Source organism: Aythya marila, assembly GCF_965140915.1.
Source record: "Aythya marila genome assembly, chromosome: 2".
Taxonomy (NCBI): Eukaryota; Metazoa; Chordata; class Aves; order Anseriformes; family Anatidae; genus Aythya; species Aythya marila.
Genome location: NC_139043.1, coordinates 90,166,928 through 90,185,535, shown reverse-complemented (window position 1 = coordinate 90,185,535; position 18,608 = coordinate 90,166,928). Strand labels below are relative to the sequence as shown.

Sequence of the window (18,608 nt, the reverse complement as noted above, 5' to 3'; positions counted from 1 at the left end):
AATTAATAAAACACACATCAAACAATGAAAAGCCGAGTTGTTTGTATTTTTTTTATTATTATTATTTTTGATAGGAGCACATTTGCGGAATGACGAGGCCAAGTATGCCGTTGCTACAATCTGGACGGACACGTCGCAGGGGCACTTCCGAACAGTAAGTGGGGTTGCTGGTTGAAATCTTCCAGGTGGCAACAAGTGGCAGAAATATATATATGTGTATATGTATATATATATGTATATATGTGTGTATATATATCTATATTTCTCTTCAGGTAAAGTTCCTTTTCCCTCAGGGAAACTCGGAGGCGCCAAGGGGCGAGGTGCTGCCCCCGCCGCCTCCCCTCAGCGGCCCCAATGGCGGCCGCTGCCCCGACGGTTCCCCGGGCGGCTGCCGCCCAGCGGGACCGGCATCCCGGCGGCATCCCGGGGCCGCCCCGCCGCCGTCCTCCCGGCTCTCATCGCCGGGAGAGAGGCAGCGGGTCCCGTCAGAGCCCGGAACCATGGCGCTGGGCGCGGGGAGCCACCCCCTGCACACAGAGACAGACACAGAGGCAGGCGCAGCCCTTCCGGCAGGGCGGCCATGGGGGTGCACGGCCGCTTCTTGGAGGCGGCGGCCAGGGAGATGGCGGCCGCCTGCCCGGGACAGGCGCGGTTCCTGCTGTGAGCGGGGACACGGGGGGGACGAGGGGAGAGGGGACAAGGGGACAGGGGAGAAAAAAAGGGGCGGAATGGGGCTGGGGGCTTCTCCCTCCGGTGACTTAGTGCCCCTCTGTTTTCTCTCCCCCTGCAGGTGGACGCTGGGCAGGCGCCGAGGCGAGTGAGGGGTTGTGGCTGCACCTGAACCACGCGAGGCAAAACATTGCTAATGCTTTATAGAGCCGTGCTTTATAACACTTAGCTACGGATCGTGATTACCTAAGTCTTGCTCTTTTGCCTATAGATCGTGATTATTTCATTTGTTTTACTCTTTTGCCTATAGGTCATGATTACTGAAGTTTTACTCTTTTGCCCATAGGTCATAATTACTGAAGTTTTACTCTCTGTTAACCCGTAGATGATGAATTCGGGAAGGAGAGGATATGTCCTCACTGCTTCCAGTTCCTGCTGCCCGATAGCCGCCGGGTGCGTCTCAGGCCAAAGATGAAGGTGACGCCGCAGATAGAGAAGATCCTTAAGCGAGAGGCAAAGAGTTACAAGCTCAACATGAGACAGACAAAGCTTTTGAAAAAGTACAGGGACTCCAAAAGTGTCCTGGTAAGGGTGTTCACTTTGGACTGCCAAATATTAGATGTTTCCCTGAAGCCTTTCAGTGCCATAAAAAGAAAAAAATAAATAATGAAATATTTCTCTTAGAAGTGGAGCTCACTCCTGCATATTTCTTTTTTTCATGAGCATATAGTTCTTTTTTCCTTTTGGTACAACTTTTACTTACATTTACAATCAAAAGTTTTAGAAACTTCTGCAATAAAGAGATCAAGAGTGCAATTTCAAGAACAGATATCTTATATTTTTGCCTCTCTCCCACCTTCCTCCCCCTCTCCACCCCCGCCAATAAAAAACCCTCACGTCAGAGGAAACAGCTTGGCTCTTGCTGTGATCTGTTTAGCACCAATCTGAGTAAACTGTGCAGATGTCTGAGATCTTGCTGAAAATTTAGTCATTTCTTCCTGCCAGGAAGCTCCAGCATTTCCACTGTCAACTACTGTATCATTTGCATAACTTTGTCAAACTGGCAGGAGTGGCAGATTTTTGCCTGCTTTTTATTTTTTTTTTCTTTCCCTATTCATGTGAATGTGGCAAAACTGGGACCAGGCAACTCTATTAGATGTAAAGCTTTAATACAACAGCGTAGATCCTAAGAATCCATTACAATTTGTAGGAATCCATTGCTAAGAATCCCCCAAAATATACCTAAGAAGAAAAACATTCCATAGACTGAAGTCAGGCAGTTTTTGCCAGTGTGCATAGCTTCATGTTTACTGCTTTTGTTTCAGCTTTGAAGAAGGGCTTGAGTGACTGATGGATTGTCTTTTTTTTTTTTTTTTTTTTTTTTAAGTTTTACTAGCCATCTAAAAAAGTTTTTGCTCAATGCACAAGTTTGTCATCATTTACCTCAGCAGACCATCATGACTACAACAGATTATCGTTACCTTCTGAACATGCTGAATTTTTTATGTTTGGCTGAGTATCAGTGTTTATAGGAGGTCTTTCAGAACTAAACCACTTCTGAAATTTAAACAAGCTAATGTTTTTTCCTAGAGTTACTGAAGAATATAAGATTTAATGCTGTGAAGAACAATAGCATGTGTTTAATCTAGTGTTGCAAAGGTATGCACTACTATGAAAACAGGTTCTGTAAATGGATGTCTTAAAAGTGTGACAGCACCGTACTGTGCCCAGCAGTTCCTGGTTCTCTTGGCATTTTCTCAGATCAGAGCCTGCACGTTTGGGAGTAAAATTTGCTCAACCAAAAATTATTAAGGAGTCAATGACACAAACTGAGGAAATGCCATAGACGTTATCAAATCTCACGGCAAAAAAAAAAAAAGACATTCCCGATAGGCATCCATGTTATTACTCTTTCCAAATTCTGGATCATAAATGACCAGCAAAAAAGAGCAAGATAAAGACTATCTGGGAAGCTGGATGCTTTGCTTTATTTTTCTGCTGTAGGATCACAAACATTTAGCATGCATTAAGAACTGTCTCTTTTGACGATTGGTGAACAGTGTCCTGGAGAATTATGATGGGCTCTTAGTTTTGTAGCTAGAGAGATTCTTAGGATGTGTTGTGCATTTATACGAGTCGTTTAAGATTCAGTTTTAAACAGGGCCAGTTTAAACTCTGGATAATACTCTAATCTTGGGATGTAGTTACAGTTTGCTGCACTTGTGTTCTGCTCAGTTCTGTTTGCATTTGTGCTGTGGATTACGATTTAAATATTTCTGGTATTAAGTATTTAAAATACTGTCAGGAACTGTCAGCTTTCAAAATTAGCAATGTAGATCCCTGTAAGCTAATAACTGAGCTTTGTGAAAATGAGAATTCAAGTGTGGTTGAGAATTAAACTAAGCAACAGCAATATGACAGGTTGTGCCTGTGATGCCTTTCTGGAGTTAAGTGTGTATGCTGTCCAGGGAGCGAAAACCAGCAGTGCACTGCTATGTTTACTCCACTGATTCCTGCACTGTAAAGCGTTGGCCTCCATTTATATTCCGTGGAGTGCTAAACAGTCATGTGGTGCTGTGTTTTTTCCCCATCTGATTTTCAGAAGAGCTAAAAATACATCAATACCTAGGCTGTGTCAGTTAATGATCTCTCTCTCTTTTAGTTTGTTAGTCTGACAAAATAATGTCTAGACATAGTCAAAACACCTGAAAACACTTCATGTAAGCATTTTTAAATTGAATTCTTTCTAAGCACTCTGAACTTAGGTAAATTTATGCACTTTGAAATGAATGATGTGCTATAGATGTTTTCAAAACCCCTCGGACTTCTTTGTGACATCCTTTTGAGTATGTTTTTAACCAGAAACATCACGTAACTGTGTTTTTCAGTCGGTGTAATTGTGTGCCTCAAAACTTGTCTGACTGTATTATTCCCGTGTGTCTTAATAACAGTAGTTGCCATGGTAGTAAGGGATATTAGGAGTATCTGACAGTCTCTGTGCCTCTCCCATGTTACCTGTTGTGCTGCACCTCTGTAACGTACTGTGCTGCTGGAGGTTCCCTGCAGACCAGAAGTAAACAGACAGGTAGAGAATAGAACCTCCTCTGTACTGTAGTAAATATTTTAGTGCTATTAACAAGACCCTTCTTTGTTCGCCAAGACTTGGTGTTACTAGTTAGGGATGGGTGTTTCTTGAGAGTTTGGCAATTTATATATTTATCTCAAGACTCTGAAAATTTGTAGTATAACTTCACTGGGGTTAGCGTACACTTTATGAGTTTTGATCACTTAGTGCATCACATTTTTTTAGCAAAATATGAATACCAGTACTATATATTCACAGATACCATGCATCCAGTTCAGGTGCTGTTTCACCTTCTGGTTTTGACAGGGTTGTTTTCTGTATTTCAGTGAACTATATTAAGGGCAGGGTTGAGGGTCTCCTGAAATCAGCTGCTAGGACTGGAGTCATTTCTAGATAAATCCACGGGACGTGTTTGGTTTAAGAAGCTTGAAATGCTTGCGCTAGGTGTAAAGTAAATACTGCTTTTTGAAACCTCTGTGTTTCTCTTAGGTAAATATTTAACTGATATTAATAAAGAGTTTGGATAATTCTTAGGATAGAATGGTTTAGATAATTCTTACAATAGCTTTAAAAAATAAAAGGGGAAGGACTGATAGAGTGGTTAATAATTTCTTTATTCTCTCCGTAGCTGATTACTTGCACCTCATGCAACAAAACAACAAGACATTTTGGTAAAAGCAGGTATTTTCTGGCTACCAAGACACAAAATTCTGGCACTCCAACTGTTAAATCTAGCCTCAGGACACCAGATGTAAAAACTCAGTCTGCAAAAAAAATGACACCTGTAAGCTGCAGTAGTCTGGGATCCAAAGGGAACACTCCCTCATCTCTTCCCAGGTATCTGTTTCTCTCCTATTTAAAGAGGCACTGGTCTGAGTAGACCATAATGGATCTTGTTGGAAGGGGAGGCGTGCTGATTGCAGATCAGTCACTTAGTAAACCTGTAATTGATAACAAAATGTTTTTCCTTAGTGGACTGGTTAAGGAGATCCATTTTGACTGCCTAACTTTTAAAAGATGTCAGTGAAATGTGACCATGTGCCAAGAATGCACAATAATGTTTTTGCCATTAATGTGAAATATATAGCTTAAAATTTGCATTAAAAAATTCTACTTCCAACTGCTCACCTGTATATGAAAACACACTATGTACATTTAAAATTTTTGCTTAAACTACGTGTGTCCACTGTCATAGTCAGTTGATATTAATTACGATTTCTCACCTTTAAGATATTTGAGTCTTTTGTTTTTCAGAACGCCTGCATCCGGACAGGTGACAACGAGTTCTGGTTCCAAGACCCCCCGAAAATCCAAGTTTCACTTTTCTAAGCTAAAACGGATGCTCAACCTAGAAGAAAAAGAGAAAAGCCAGAAGGCAGATTTGAAAACCTTCTTGACTTTACTTTAATTATTCACTGTTTCAAAGTAATAATGATTAGAGCAGTAAGCACTGTTCTGATTTTGGTAAATAAACACAACTGGTGATTTTGTTAAAACTCAAGCTAACAGCGTGTACCTTGTGTAAGAGTAGACCATGTAATTAAGAATCCAGCTCCCTGTGAAGACTGAGTTTACACAGGAGGGAAATGAGGAAATAGACTAATGTGGTTGGGAATCTGGAATGTGTTTTGCAGTCACTGGTGGCCCAAGAATTAAGTTAGGATCTGTCCTTTGTGGAAGCTGGTAATACTGGATACATCAGGTGGTCCAGTAGGACCAACAGACAAGTTGGCAGACCAGGACTGGGGGAGGGAATAGAGTTCCGTGTGTTTTTTTCCACTTATTCCACTATTTCTAAGACAATGCATAACGATAGAATTTAGAAGATCTCAAAGATCTCAGCCCTGTTTCCCACGTTTAAAACAAAGATGCTTTCACCAGCACTGTTTGCAGGTACAATATTTTCAAGGGTCTAATGTACTGTCCAGGAGTGTCACTGTCTTTTGACATGTGGTAATTTAAGTGTATTACACAGCCCTTACGAAGGCTCCGGAATAACTTAACCTTGTAGACAGCACTCGCATACAAAGAAAGATAAAACAGTTTATCACCAGATTAAGTATCTTCATTTTCTAATGAATGTTCCCTGTGATTTGGACTGATCCCAAGGTAACGCAGAGCCTTTTAAGGCTGCACAGTGCTGTGGGTGCTCTCAATACCTACTCACAGATCCGCACTAGATCACTGTCAGTGCCCTGGTTTGTTACTGCTATGAGAATTTCAGGGCCATAAAGAACGCAGGCTATTTCTTTTCTAATTGCTCTGGAGCTATCGAAATGGGTCACTTTTGTCTCTTTCAGAAATAGCTAAAGAGACACTGTCTGAGCTGTCTTTCAGCCTTGTCAGGCACCAGGCTCCACAATTCCTTCCTTCCTGAACTTTGGTCTGGAAAGCTGTGCTTGCACTGCCCAGTAGTCAACTTGTTGCAGACAAAACACTTTGGTGTGAGTTAGATTGTTAAGGTTAAAGCGGTCTCTAGTGTCAGATTTTGTGTGTTCAGTTTGCACAGAGGGGAGATAGGACAGCAGAAAGTTGCTGTTCAGGGCCGGGTTTATGTTCTGCGTGGAGTCTGCAGTGAAAGTTCTGCAAAGCATGCGTATGGTTTCCCCTCTGAAAAGAGAATCTACCAGTAAAAAACATTTAAATTCTTGGTCTTAAAGATCTGTTTTCCCTTTTTTAACATTTTTTTTCCCTCTTGATAAATAGCACATTCAGTTTATTTTAATAAGCATGTTCAGCTTCAGTGAGCACCATTTAGGAAACAGGACCAGCAAGCTGACAGACTTAAAAACAATTGGAGGCAGGAGAGAATAGTTTGTTGCAATGTCTGGCAAATGTGTTAAAGGCCAGCAAGTAACCTTTTTATATTTCCTATACACTTACACAATAGGTTTCAAAGGTTCACCAGTTGGTTTCTTACATGCAGGTACGATCTAATTAACTGTCATTCTTGGATCGAAATGTGAACCTTGGAGTTAGTTAAACCATTTTGGTGTAGAACTTTGTATTAAGCCATCTGTTACAATGTTTATGATCTAGTCCTGCGTAAAAATAATGCCATCTTGGTGATGGAGAATTTGTATTACAAAAATGTATTTGTAAAACATTTTAGAATAATTTTTTATATTTAAAGCATGTGCATTAGGTAGTCTCCTGTTCTGCTTCCTGTGAGGCTCATGCAAAAACAGCATGGGTATGTATATGCTAGTGCAAGGTGCACCAACGTAAATGTTTTAGGTCAAATCAAGAGTATGGTTTTGAAGCTTATCTCCCCAACCGCCCCTTTTCACTGTGCTTTTTATTCAACACTGAATGGTCTCAGAGTATGTCAATGACATTTCTTTGGGATAAAACAACAGATTATGGATAAAAGCAGGTAAGACATGCTCTGGGGGCACAACTGATGTGGTCCAGCCACTAATGGGTGATCTGTCCACAAACCCACGAGTTAATCTGAAGTTCACATGCCCCAAAAAGGGTCTTGTGCATGGCAGGCACTGAGCTTCAGGTATTTTGCATGCCAGATGTAATTCTGCTGCAACGTGGTATTTGTTAATGCTCCAGACCACATCTTCTGTGTAGACTGACAGCAGGAGTTGTCAGAGAAGTTCAGATGCATTCTTATAAAGAATCACTGTTGCAAGATATTAAATTTACATTACCATGGGGAAAAGTAAGTATGTGCCATTCCTTGGTTTACAAATATACTTCCAAATGCCAGGCAGAAGTAGTTTTGATATTTTTTTTATCATCTGAAGTGCTTTTATGTTATTCTTAAGCCTCTAAGAATGTGTGTATATATAATATACATATAAATATATATATTTCTGTGTCCGGACTACATGCATATGCGTGTGTATGTATACACAAACACATCAGTTGTGTATATATACATACATAGACACATATACATAATCTGATGCACGCTTCAGAGTAGATTACGTCCCTGTACAAGGCTTTGCTGGCAGCAACAGCAGACTGTCACTGAGCCCCCCTGCCAAACACCTGCCATGCAGGGTTACTCATTTACGTGTGAAGAGCTAGAACATCTCTCTGTGTCAAGAAGAAAAGGCACCGATACCAGTGAGGCCAGAATTTTATCAAGACTTTGTAAAGCAAACCCAGGAAGTTTCACTATTAGGCACGCACCTCTGGGTACAAGTATTTAATTATGGATTGAGAGTTAGTATTTCCCAGCTCATATAATTCTACTCATGCAATTATACTGCATTACCTTTGATACTAATAGGATGATAACACCATGCTGAAAATGTTACAAAAAATTAGATTAAAATAACCACCTCAGTGAAAGCTTATTTATTTTGAAACCATTTTGAGACATTTTCACATTTTTGTATATTGGGAACCTTGGACTGGAACAGTACAAACAGTACCTCAAACCCAACCCTTCCTCCCTCCCAAAGTGACAAAAAACTTGGCCAAACCTGATGGTATATCAGCAATATTTCTTTTTAAAAAAATTGCAGCTTCAGAGATATGACCCCAGACTTCTTAATGCACTGCTTCCTCATTGAAAAATTTCAGTTTATTGTACAAAATACAAATACAGAGAGTAACAAACTTCAAAATTAGTATTGATCATTTCCTCAGCGTCGCTCTGTGATTTTGGTTTCCTCTTAGGTATAGGGAGCAGCTTACATTAAGACCAATGCACAAAATGAGATCGAATATGCAAGCAATAAACAGTGATTTCATGGATGTTTTTACAACAATGTTTTATTCTATTAAATATGAAAGAGCATACATACAGGTGTTATTTTAAGGACATAAATTACACAAGGATTACACAATCTGTCAGAAGAGCACAATAATGAAACATCTTTACATTTCAAACTTTTCTTGTTAGCTTTTAACAAATGAGTCTATTTCTGTTGCAAACAAGTAACAAGAGTGCTATTGAACTTCTGCAAATTCCCACAAAAACATCATGCTTAGTAGGATACTTTAAATGTTGTAAAGATGAAATCAGAATTAGGTTTCTAAATAACACGATGGAAGAGATTTACTACTTAATCAAGATAAATGACACACTGAAATAGGAGCTGAGACAAAATTGGTCATTCATTAAAATGAAAAAAAAAAATAAAAATCCACTCCAGACAGTACATTTGAATCTGCTTTCTTTACTTGCAGGAATATTCAGTGTGATTATATGCATGAGCAATAAGCAGAACTGGCCCTAAATATTTATCAGTGTAACAGTCACACTTTAGACATGCTGGTTTGCTATTTCACTAACCTTTCCACAGTAGAAAAGCCAGGAATCAGTTTGTTCACGTTTCAAAACCCAGCTCTTGTGTAGAGGGCCAATCAAGCCTACGCATGATCTCCATGTTCATCTGTGCAGGGGACTACCGCATCCCAAGTATGTATTTTGGGTAATCACTAAATTACCAGACTGAGCTGCCACTGGCTCAGGAGAGGAATATTAGCCTGTCGAAAATACTAAAACAATGTCTTTTTAAACTTCAGGAAAAGAGGAATGTAATTTTATTATAATGAAAGCTCTCAGTTTGACATTCAGAAGACTACTCAGATAAAATACATATTAAGCATGTAGTCTGGGTTGTGTTCCTAGGGATTAGCTGAGGTGCTTCAATGTATTACTACAAACGTTACCTGAGTGAGACAGACAAACTAACGTTACTGCAGTGTATGCTTTAATTTTCAAAAGGAGCAATGAAACACAATTTCTAAGAACGACTATTTTTGTAACTAAGGGCTCCACGTTTATTTTTGAAACTGGAGAAGTGGGGTAATGATCTGGGTAGTTTTCAAAACAGTTTGCAAAAATACAGCTTGATCCTGCAGCCCCCAGAGTATACAAGCAGTCCCAGTGACCTCCAAGGTAAGCATTCTCATATGGCAAAGAGCTGCAGGATTGTCTTTTTTTATTTTTTTTCCAAAGAACGCTCAATAAAAGTGCAATATAGTGAAGCGAATAATCGGATTATTATGCTTATTATTATTTGCTGCAAAATGTTCAGATGCTATTTATGTAATTTGTAAGGTGGGCATTCTGGTTTGGGTACAGTCAGACCATGTTAGAAGAGATGGGCAGGGTACACACACACAGTTCCCCAGTGTTGCAACACCCCAAAGCAGTTCTGTTGTATCACCCCAGCTACAGGTAATTACTGTGCTGCTCACAGTTTCACATTGTGATTTCTGTTTTGACAAGCATTGACATTTGTTTTGCTTCTCGTTTCCACTCAGACATTTTCTCCCCCTTTTAGCTCCCAAGCACTCACTCTTTCCCCACCCAGACTCTTTTCTTCCTGAGATGTCAGACGTATATGCAATAAGCTTTGGAACCTGAGAATTTGGAGGTATCTTTTGACACTACAGGGCTGCATTTGTATCATACCATGTTACCTCTTGCTATACTACTACAGCTACAATATAAATCTTCTAACTAGTTGATACATGATGCGTTTCCCATAGAAAAAAAAAAAAAAAGTACCCTTCAGCCACTAATATATAACACTTGCTATAAGAGTGACATTTCCCTTCAGCAAGTCCTCTTTTCCAAACGAATTTTGAGAGACAATTTCCAAAAACCCAGCTATGAAATACTCCTTGAAGTAAACAATTATCGCAATAAAGAAAAAATACATCCAGAAAATAGCACTCTCTCAAAATTAAAACTTATATACACCAAGAAAACATTGAGATTTTTCCTCATTCTTTCATCAGCTCTACATTATCTGTAGATAAGCAACATTATGACAAAGATAATGGTATGAATAGGAAAAACGAGCCTAGTGAAGTAAGTGTTGTGTCTTTTTTAATTCTCTTGAGAGATCAAGGAAATCCAGCACTCAGCTTTATTTTTTATAATTGTTCTTAATTATGGTAGCAAAAAGCTATTTAAGCTTAATACATTCCCTACAGCTTTGAGTATCCATGACTTAGATCCTTCAATGGACTCTAAGCAAGCCATGCCACTGCACTTAGAATCATGTCTGGGTAACAAATTCAGAAATCCCTGAATGAGATTCAACAATAAATGCACTATTATTCCTTCTTGGTTTATGATTTGTTTTATAGTTCTTAATGGATTGCACTGTTATAACTAATTTGATGCTATTCTTTAGCAAAGCTGAACTTTAGCTGCAGCAGTAATGCACATATATGTATTTCTAAATTTATGAGCTGAGTTTTAACACATTAGAACAGAAATATTTAATATGTAAACTGCATCTGGATGTTCATTTTCTTAGCATAAATGCAAGAGGAAAAGATGGCCATAAGTGTTACTTATTTTTACATATTAAATCTGAACTAAAGAAACACTCCTCTGAATTAATTATAGTTACAAATTTTAGACAGTCAGTGAGCTCAGGTAAGATATTTTCAGCATTCCTACCCGACAGTCAGAATTTTTGATGACGTTAATATTCTACATTGCATACTACGGAATGCTAGGCCAAAGCTTGTACTTATTTTCCTCTACTTAACTGAGGTCTCATTCATGTCTTCTGTGAGAAAAGCTAATTGGACTGGGGTGCTTACATGTAAGTGTGACTATTTTAAAGAGACAGAGCTTTCTTCACGTAGAATACAGCAAGTATTCTAGGGACTGCCCCTATAGAGGTCAAACACAAGTGACAAATTACTACCTAGCTTCAACAATTTCACTCCAGGACTATTCTGAATGATTGCAGTTTTTGAAAACAAGTATAGATTATTTTTAAAAGTTTGCTTTCATGTGAAAAGGAGTGTTAGACCCATAACCTCTGAACTTAAATGACGCAAAACCATGTCTGACAAGTGCAAACCCATGAACAAAATGTTATCATTAAATACTCAGATGATCCATCCAACTCAACACACTTGCTGACTAGGTTTTTAAGGTTATCTAAATGCCAAAGGGTACAGGTAGACATTTTTAAATCACTCCTCAACAACTGAGTGCCTAATTTCAATTGACCAAAAAGCCTCAGCTTTCTGGCAATCCTTTAGGTGCCTGTCTATATCTTTAGGTTTTTAAGTGAAATTAAAAGCTGGTGCATAGTATAGAAACAAGGAATTTTCACAGGTTTGGCTACCTTGAAACAAATATCACATTCATGCCATGCAAAGGGTTGTTAAAACAAACAAACAAACAAACAAACAAACAAAAAAAACACTCAGCAATAAATTTCCACGGTTTAACTTATACACAGTCCTGAACTGTCTCCTCCTTTCCTCATGATAGAAGACCATCAAGATCTAGAAATGTTTGCTGGAGCTAGGGGGGCTGGAAGCCTATACTGGCCTCTGGGGTTTCTCAGTGGAGGGGGGTGGCTTGGCCCAAAGCTTCTATACTGTTTACAACCTGGCTGAACCATGCTACTGCATGTATAGATTGTGTATAGGGTTGTCGGATTTAGTAATGGACATTTAACAATTGGGATCATTCAGAGAATGACCTTTCAATTTAATTAAAGCTGTAAAATGGCTTTGCATTTCTGGGATTAACCTTTTTAGATGGAGATGGATGTTCCAGAAACGGATTAGAGTACAAATGAATGGTCCCTCAATTTAGAAACTAAGCAGCTGTAACAAGAAAAGTTCCAATTTTGAAGCCTAATTAAAATGGTCAATTGTATAGTTTCTTACACTGACTTTTAAATTACACTAACATATTGCAACATTTTGAGTCATTCAAAGATGTAGTCTGTGTAACATGATTTATGTTTTCCAATACAAAACTGGTTTCTAACATTTACTTCAAAATAAACCACCTGACTTGCTTTGAGATTGGGTATTTTAAATGTAATGGACAGTAGGATTACTTTTAACTTCGCATTAAATAGTCTTAACTTTCTTGCAGACATAAACTTCTGATTTCCATGTTTCATTCCCTCACTAGCAACTGAAATGTCTCAAGTTAGAAGTATGCTTTGATTACATGTTGATCTACATTAAATATAGGGTACATAGGAAAAATCTTAGCATGTTTTTTACAGCGCACCCAACCAAAATCTGTACAAAAGATAATTACCCATTCTTTAATGTATTAGATGCAGACGACACTTTTTATAAATGTACCCTTATGTTCACTCGCCAATAAAATAGTAAACAAATCAACTTTTTAAACCATTTTTTTTTATAAATTATTAGAGTATTTTACTGACACTCTCCAACAATATACAAAAATAATACTACAAGAGTACCAATCAGTCTGACCTACCCCTCATTTCACAGAAAAGTAGAGGTTATGGAAGGGCGTTCTTCTAATCAATCATCACTGTAGATGTCTCCTGCAAACGGCAGGTGTACGTGGCTGCCCGTGACGTTGGGAAGTCGAGAGAGATCAGGCAGGTTCTGGATGCGTGACCTGAGTTCTTTCCGTACTTGGGACACTCTGGCGAGCTTGCGTTTGTATTCCTGTAAGGGAGAAGGATTCATCATGAAATAAATACCATCCCCTTTTTTACTGCACTTAACACATGTCCTAACAAATGGTCAGCTGCATATGTCCTACCAAGCTGACCATTCGCAGGTATTTGGTATTAAACCCAATATTAGTGCAGAAAACACAACAAAACAAACAAAAAACCTCCAACCAACCAACCAACATAAAAAATACTAAAATCTCATTTCAGCAGTTAATTCTTGAGTGGTGAATCAGCTGAATCCTAGCCAAATACATTCTCTGTCCACGAAGAACTGTGAAGCAGCAAATCAGCACCCCTTCATAGGTTCGAAGTGTGATGCTAGGCAAACATGCACATTACCAGCTACATTTTCTCAAGACTTTACTCCAGAACCAGAAATGTGCCTTAAATGAGATTATCAGTTGCTTGGCTCCATTAAGCTTCCCTTTTGCTGATAATAAATCATTTCCATAGTAACATCACATTTCTCACATCCAGCATTTTCCATACAAATTTCAGCTGGGACTTGTTGCCTAGTGAATATCAGCTCGATCAATATTACTGACAGTGTGTCTCCTTTTCTCACCAAGGCGCATGCTCTGAGAAATTTGGTCTCCCATATACCAGCATTGCCTTTTTGCCCTGACCAACACCTTTACAGCACAACGCACACTCACGGGCAGTCAAAGCTTAGTCCTTGTACCTTGTTAGAAATGGAGACCACTGAAAAAATCGGGTCAAGGTTTTAGTATTACTACAAGACTAGAATATATCAAAAATTATATAGGGCTTTAGAATTCACTAAAAGCTACAGAGTGTAATTTTTATACAATTTTGGTAATTGTAGAGATTGCTTTTCCATGACATTTCTCCCCCTTGGGTATGGAGATTCACCTCCTCCAGAGCACCATAATTTCCCTGCCCCTCTCAAAACCATTCTAGAAATCACTGAAGATGATCAGTTTTCATGACTGATGAGCATGTCTGAAAGGGTTTTAAAAACATAGGGATTGAGCAGTTTTGAGGTATTTCAAAGCTGTTTTTTTTTTTTAGAGTTTAATTCCATGTAAAATCATTCTGAAAAGGTCAGTTCTGAAAGGGTTTGCTTATATATTTTGATGGCTGCTGATATAGTCCTGTCATTACCTAAGTAGTCCTTGACTGCTGGAAGGCAGACATCAGGAATTCAAGAGAAACAATATTTATATGTACAGCCTTTATTCTTTTATCATAATACTGTGCACATGTATATACATCCTTTTTGTCCAACTTATATGCTGGGGGTGTGACTCAGCAATTAAAACAGAAGACTGGGAATGGGGATATCTCGGCTTCGCTTCTAGTATTTTTGCTCCATTGGAAATGCTGGATGCTGTGCAACTGAGCAACCATTTACCCACACCGCTGAGGCTCCTAACTACAGAAATCCTGCTGGAGAACTTCAATTTCACTTTCATTATGTTGATTTTAACATACACTTCAAATTACCCCTGTGTAAACAAGGCTAGATTCAAGCTATTTACTTCAGACAGACAAGGACAAGCAGAAGCATGTTGTTTTCTCCTGCCACAGGGAGCATAATTTGCGTTGCTGGCTGCCTATGGAGAACCTCACTCCTGGGATATGTGGGCAACTTGACGTACAGAATTAAATTCACTTTAATTCCTTCAGTGGCCTAAGATAAGACTACTTTCAAGCAATAATTTTTGGCACTACCAGTCATAAGAGCAGGTTTATGAGATGATTAGAACAACTTATTTTGCTAATTAGAATCCCACTGATTACTACAGTTTTCATTACTTGCCAGCGTCAAATGTAATATTTTGTGAAACTAATGCTAAAATCTACAGATTCCACATCTAGATCAACAGCATTTCTCTATCAAGTAAGTGCCAGGCAAAAAAAGCCAAATAATTTTTGATTGAACAGATACCACACTCATCATGAATAGTAAAAACGTGGGAAGCCCAAACAGGCTGTGCCCTGCATATCATATTTTCCCTTTCAACTGAAATAGGTTGAAACAGATTTTGATAGAGAGTTTCTACAATTATCTTACAGATGGGCTACAGCTAAAACCACTTGGAACTTAATGAGTACGCCTTCCCTTTTCAGCATTAAGATGACTTTGATCTCTCATCTGATCACTAACACTATGGCAAGCATCAAAATACTAATGCATAGCAAAGGGAGAGAAAAAAAGGCTTGATTGCAAAGCAAGAATAGAAGATACACAGAAAACACAAATATTTAATCTGCACTCATCAGCCATAGAAAAAAGGTAAGGTGGAAAGCAACACTCTCATTACACAAAGGAAAAAAATATAAAGAAAAAGATAAAAAGGCTTTTCAAATGTTCAGGGCATGAGTATACAGAGGCATCTGTGGCTGGTAAGATCAGATTTAGAACTGAGATCCCTGACTTTCCAGGCCAGTTCCAACCTTTCAGGCTCAGGTGCCGACACGGGTGCTGTGTCTCAGAGCAAATGCTTCTCACAGGCTGTCTGAACAGCACAGGCATTGCTAGCAATCTTCAAAGGCTCAGACGAAGGCAAGCAGCATGTGATATCGACATTTTAAAAGTTCAGACACACAGAATTTATTTATAGGCTCCTCCTTATTAAAATATAACGCCTCACCCAGCCTGGGTATTTGTGCATGGAAGACTGGCAGCTAGAACGATAGGAGCCAGGCAAGCCTCTCTATCGATCCAGAAAATGTAATAGCTGGGCTAAATTTTGTGCTGTCTTTAAAAACCTGCCATGGCTCACATCCTTCACCCACATGATTAAGGACTCATGTTATTTGTCAGTGCTAAGGTTGAATGAAATCCCAGAACAGCTTAGCATTTAAAGCACTAAACAGAGTCTGAATACATTTATGTGCATCACACACACACAAGAAAAAAAAAAGAAAACAAAACAAAAAAAAATTTTGAAAAATCGAGGACAGTCGTGACAAGCTTAGGGAAGGAGTGACTTGGATAACCTTCCATTATAATTTTGCCCTTTTTACTTGAAATGAGTTTTCTATTTTCTGCAACTTAGCCATACGTCAGAACCTTACATCAGTTTGTCATTAGGCCTTACCACAACTGGCGTAAATGGCCCTACAAGCTAGCCTCTGACTGCTTTGTTCATTTCTTGTTCTACGCATTGCCTCAGGCATTGCTTACTGCATGCTATTCAGACTCTGCTCTGTACACAGATCTACCAATATCCTTACAGGTTTGCTGATGGCATACTTCACCATTCGTAAACATAACTAATTCTTCAGGAAACTTCTTTGGGCAGGAAATGAGAAATCAAAGTCAAATGCATCCTCTAATTTTGAATATTGGATTTTTCCCAGTGCTGAAAATTACCAAGAACGTAACACTTCAAATCACATTTTTTAAAATTAACTTAAAATATCGTAGACTCCTCAGCTTGTGTGCTAATGAAGCAACAGGAAACAATGAACTCAGAATTTTGAAACCCACAAACTAAATTTGTGACCATCTCGGGATTTAAATGACTTTGTCATAGATGGTACCATTAACTGGTACCACTGCAGATCTTCAAACTGTGTGTTTCTGATTGCAGCAGTAGTAAATGGGAACAAAGTACTTTACCAGAACATTTCCCATCTGAAGGGTGAATGACAGAAATGCAAAATCCTTCACAGTGGTCCCAATCTAGTCATCTTTGTCCAGCTCCTTCCAACATAAACTTGGGTCTCAAACCTCACTCACCCTAGTCTTGACCCTTGGTCTCCGACTCTATTCCTCAAATACTGTTCCCAGAACCAATGTATTTGTCCAGCAAGGCTGTTTGGTGCCTCTCACCCCACCGTCATGCCTGTATTCTCACCCAATACACTCACAATTGTTTTTTGCCTAACTGTTCTGATTTCCTTCCTTTCTGGCTCCATGTCTGAATTCCTCCCTCTAATCCCAGTCTACAATTATTACTTTGTCTATAGGTTTAGCTGCTCCTGGTTCCAGTTCCACCTATTTCTCCCCAGTCCTTTTTACTCAGCCTGTCCCTGTTCTCTGCCTACACTGTATCTCCATTTCTCTCTCACCTCATACCACCTTTTGCTCCCATTCTCTTTGTCCAAATAAATTTCAGTTCCTCCCATTTCAATCCTACATGACGTTACATTTTTCTGACCCGTCACTCCCTTACTTCTCAGCCAGCTGATCTCTTTTCCTCCCATGGCCAGGCCCTGTCCCCTACTCCATTCCTTACTGTAACATTTAGTCCTAGACTCCTTCCTAACCTCTGTGGCCTCTGGTACCACGTTTACAGACACTTGTCCAAGTTCTGCACACTCAAACCCATTGGCTTCACCTCCACATTACTTAGACTCACGGGAACCAAGGACAACCCACCCACAGAAGTGTTCAGCTCTCACACCAGGCACTTGGCCCATGGTCAGCTCATGCAGATTGTAGCCATCTATAGCTGCAATCACAGAAGTCTTCTTTAGCCCAAGCTGGAAAAGAAACTCTGGCAGGAAAGCTCTTCATGGAAGTCAGTGATGTCTAAGAAGCCTCTGATGTGCATATTAAAAGACTTTTTTTTTTCTTTTTTTTTTTTTTTTTTTTCCCTAAAGCCTTGTAATTTCATTAAATTCAGGTTGATTTCCATTAGTATAACAAAATCCATGTCCCTGACAGAAAGAATAGCTTCCCCACACCACAATGCTTTGAGAAATAACATTAATGTCATCTCAAAGAAAAGGTTTAAAGTTCTTGTTGTTGTTGTTTTTAACATTGTTTTATTACATAAACTTTATTCTTGAAGATTAATTGTGTTGGAAAAAAGTTGGTCCAAACAGGGACATGTAGGCTTAATTACAGGCTGTATCACCAGGCTTACTTAGTTTATATTTACCTTCACTCTATCAGATAAGGTCCAAAGTAACATATATTAATTTATAAAATAAATTACTATTTTAAGATACTGATTTAATTAGAGAATCTGTTACAGGACAGTAATTTAACTGAAAGCATTTGAAGATGACAGATATGAGTAGCAGTTCCTCACAATGCCTACTTGAAGTTAAATTTGGTCTTGGTGTTTTATCATCCAATATGAGACTTTTATCTCTCTCAAAACTTAGACATTATAATAAACTTGAAAGTACCTACTTGCAAGAGATGCTTAAATTACACTAAATTCTTACATTTCAAATGTTGGCTAATAGCATGAGGTTCTGCAGAATTTCTGATGACAAGGAATCAGGCACTTCTGTAAAATTTTACACAACTGAGCTCAAATATTCAAGCAGATACTCTACAGATTAAGACACACATGGGTTAAAATAGAATAGTTTTGAAAATAAAAATGAAATGGCCTCAGGCTTCAAGATAGCTTCTTAAAGTTTCACCTACTCAAAAACAAATCTGAAAGAAATCCAAATTAAAGGAAATCACGGTTCCACTTCAAATTGATTTTTTGTTGACAGTTTTTTGTGGTCTA

General features: G+C 38.8%; 2 protein-coding genes across 3 annotated transcripts in view; one reads left to right on the top strand and one right to left on the bottom strand.

Moving 5' to 3' along the window:
- Positions 1 to 383: 383 nt before the first annotated feature.
- On the top strand, positions 384 to 5,255 carry RMP24 (ribonuclease MRP subunit p24). Its single transcript, XM_082752225.1, has 5 exons — positions 384 to 660; positions 791 to 813; positions 1,055 to 1,254; positions 4,383 to 4,591; positions 5,009 to 5,255. The coding sequence occupies exons 1-5, from the start codon at positions 581 to 583 to the stop codon at positions 5,160 to 5,162; spliced, it is 666 nt and encodes a 221-aa protein (XP_082608351.1). The 5' UTR covers positions 384 to 580; the 3' UTR covers positions 5,163 to 5,255.
- Positions 4,560 to 18,608, bottom strand: part of RPRD1A (regulation of nuclear pre-mRNA domain containing 1A) — a 46,419-nt gene continuing 32,370 nt past the window's right edge. Inside the window, exons 7-9 of one of the 2 annotated variants that reach the window (XR_014316799.1) lie at positions 12,954 to 13,150; positions 4,978 to 5,102; positions 4,560 to 4,695 (exon numbers count right to left, since the gene is read on the bottom strand). Coding sequence is in view for 1 of the 2 variants with exons in the window: in XM_082752220.1 (XP_082608346.1) it covers positions 13,001 to 13,150 (150 nt within the window). In the remaining variant the exon portion in view is untranslated. Of the gene's footprint in view, positions 4,696 to 4,977; positions 5,103 to 8,032; positions 13,151 to 18,608 lie in introns of those variants that run through there. The other variant, XM_082752220.1, reaches the window with a different exon arrangement.

Excerpts from the sequence above, each read along its gene's own strand:
- RMP24 (XM_082752225.1), top strand. The coding sequence starts at position 581 with ATGGGGGTGCACGGCCGCTTCTTGGAGGCGGCGGCCAGGGAGATGGCG. Across the intron at positions 661-790 it reads GGACAGGCGCGGTTCCTGCT|GTGGACGCTGGGCAGGCGCC; the intron begins GTGAGCGGGGAC and ends CTCCCCCTGCAG. Across the intron at positions 814-1,054 it reads GACGCTGGGCAGGCGCCGAG|ATGATGAATTCGGGAAGGAG; the intron begins GCGAGTGAGGGG and ends GTTAACCCGTAG.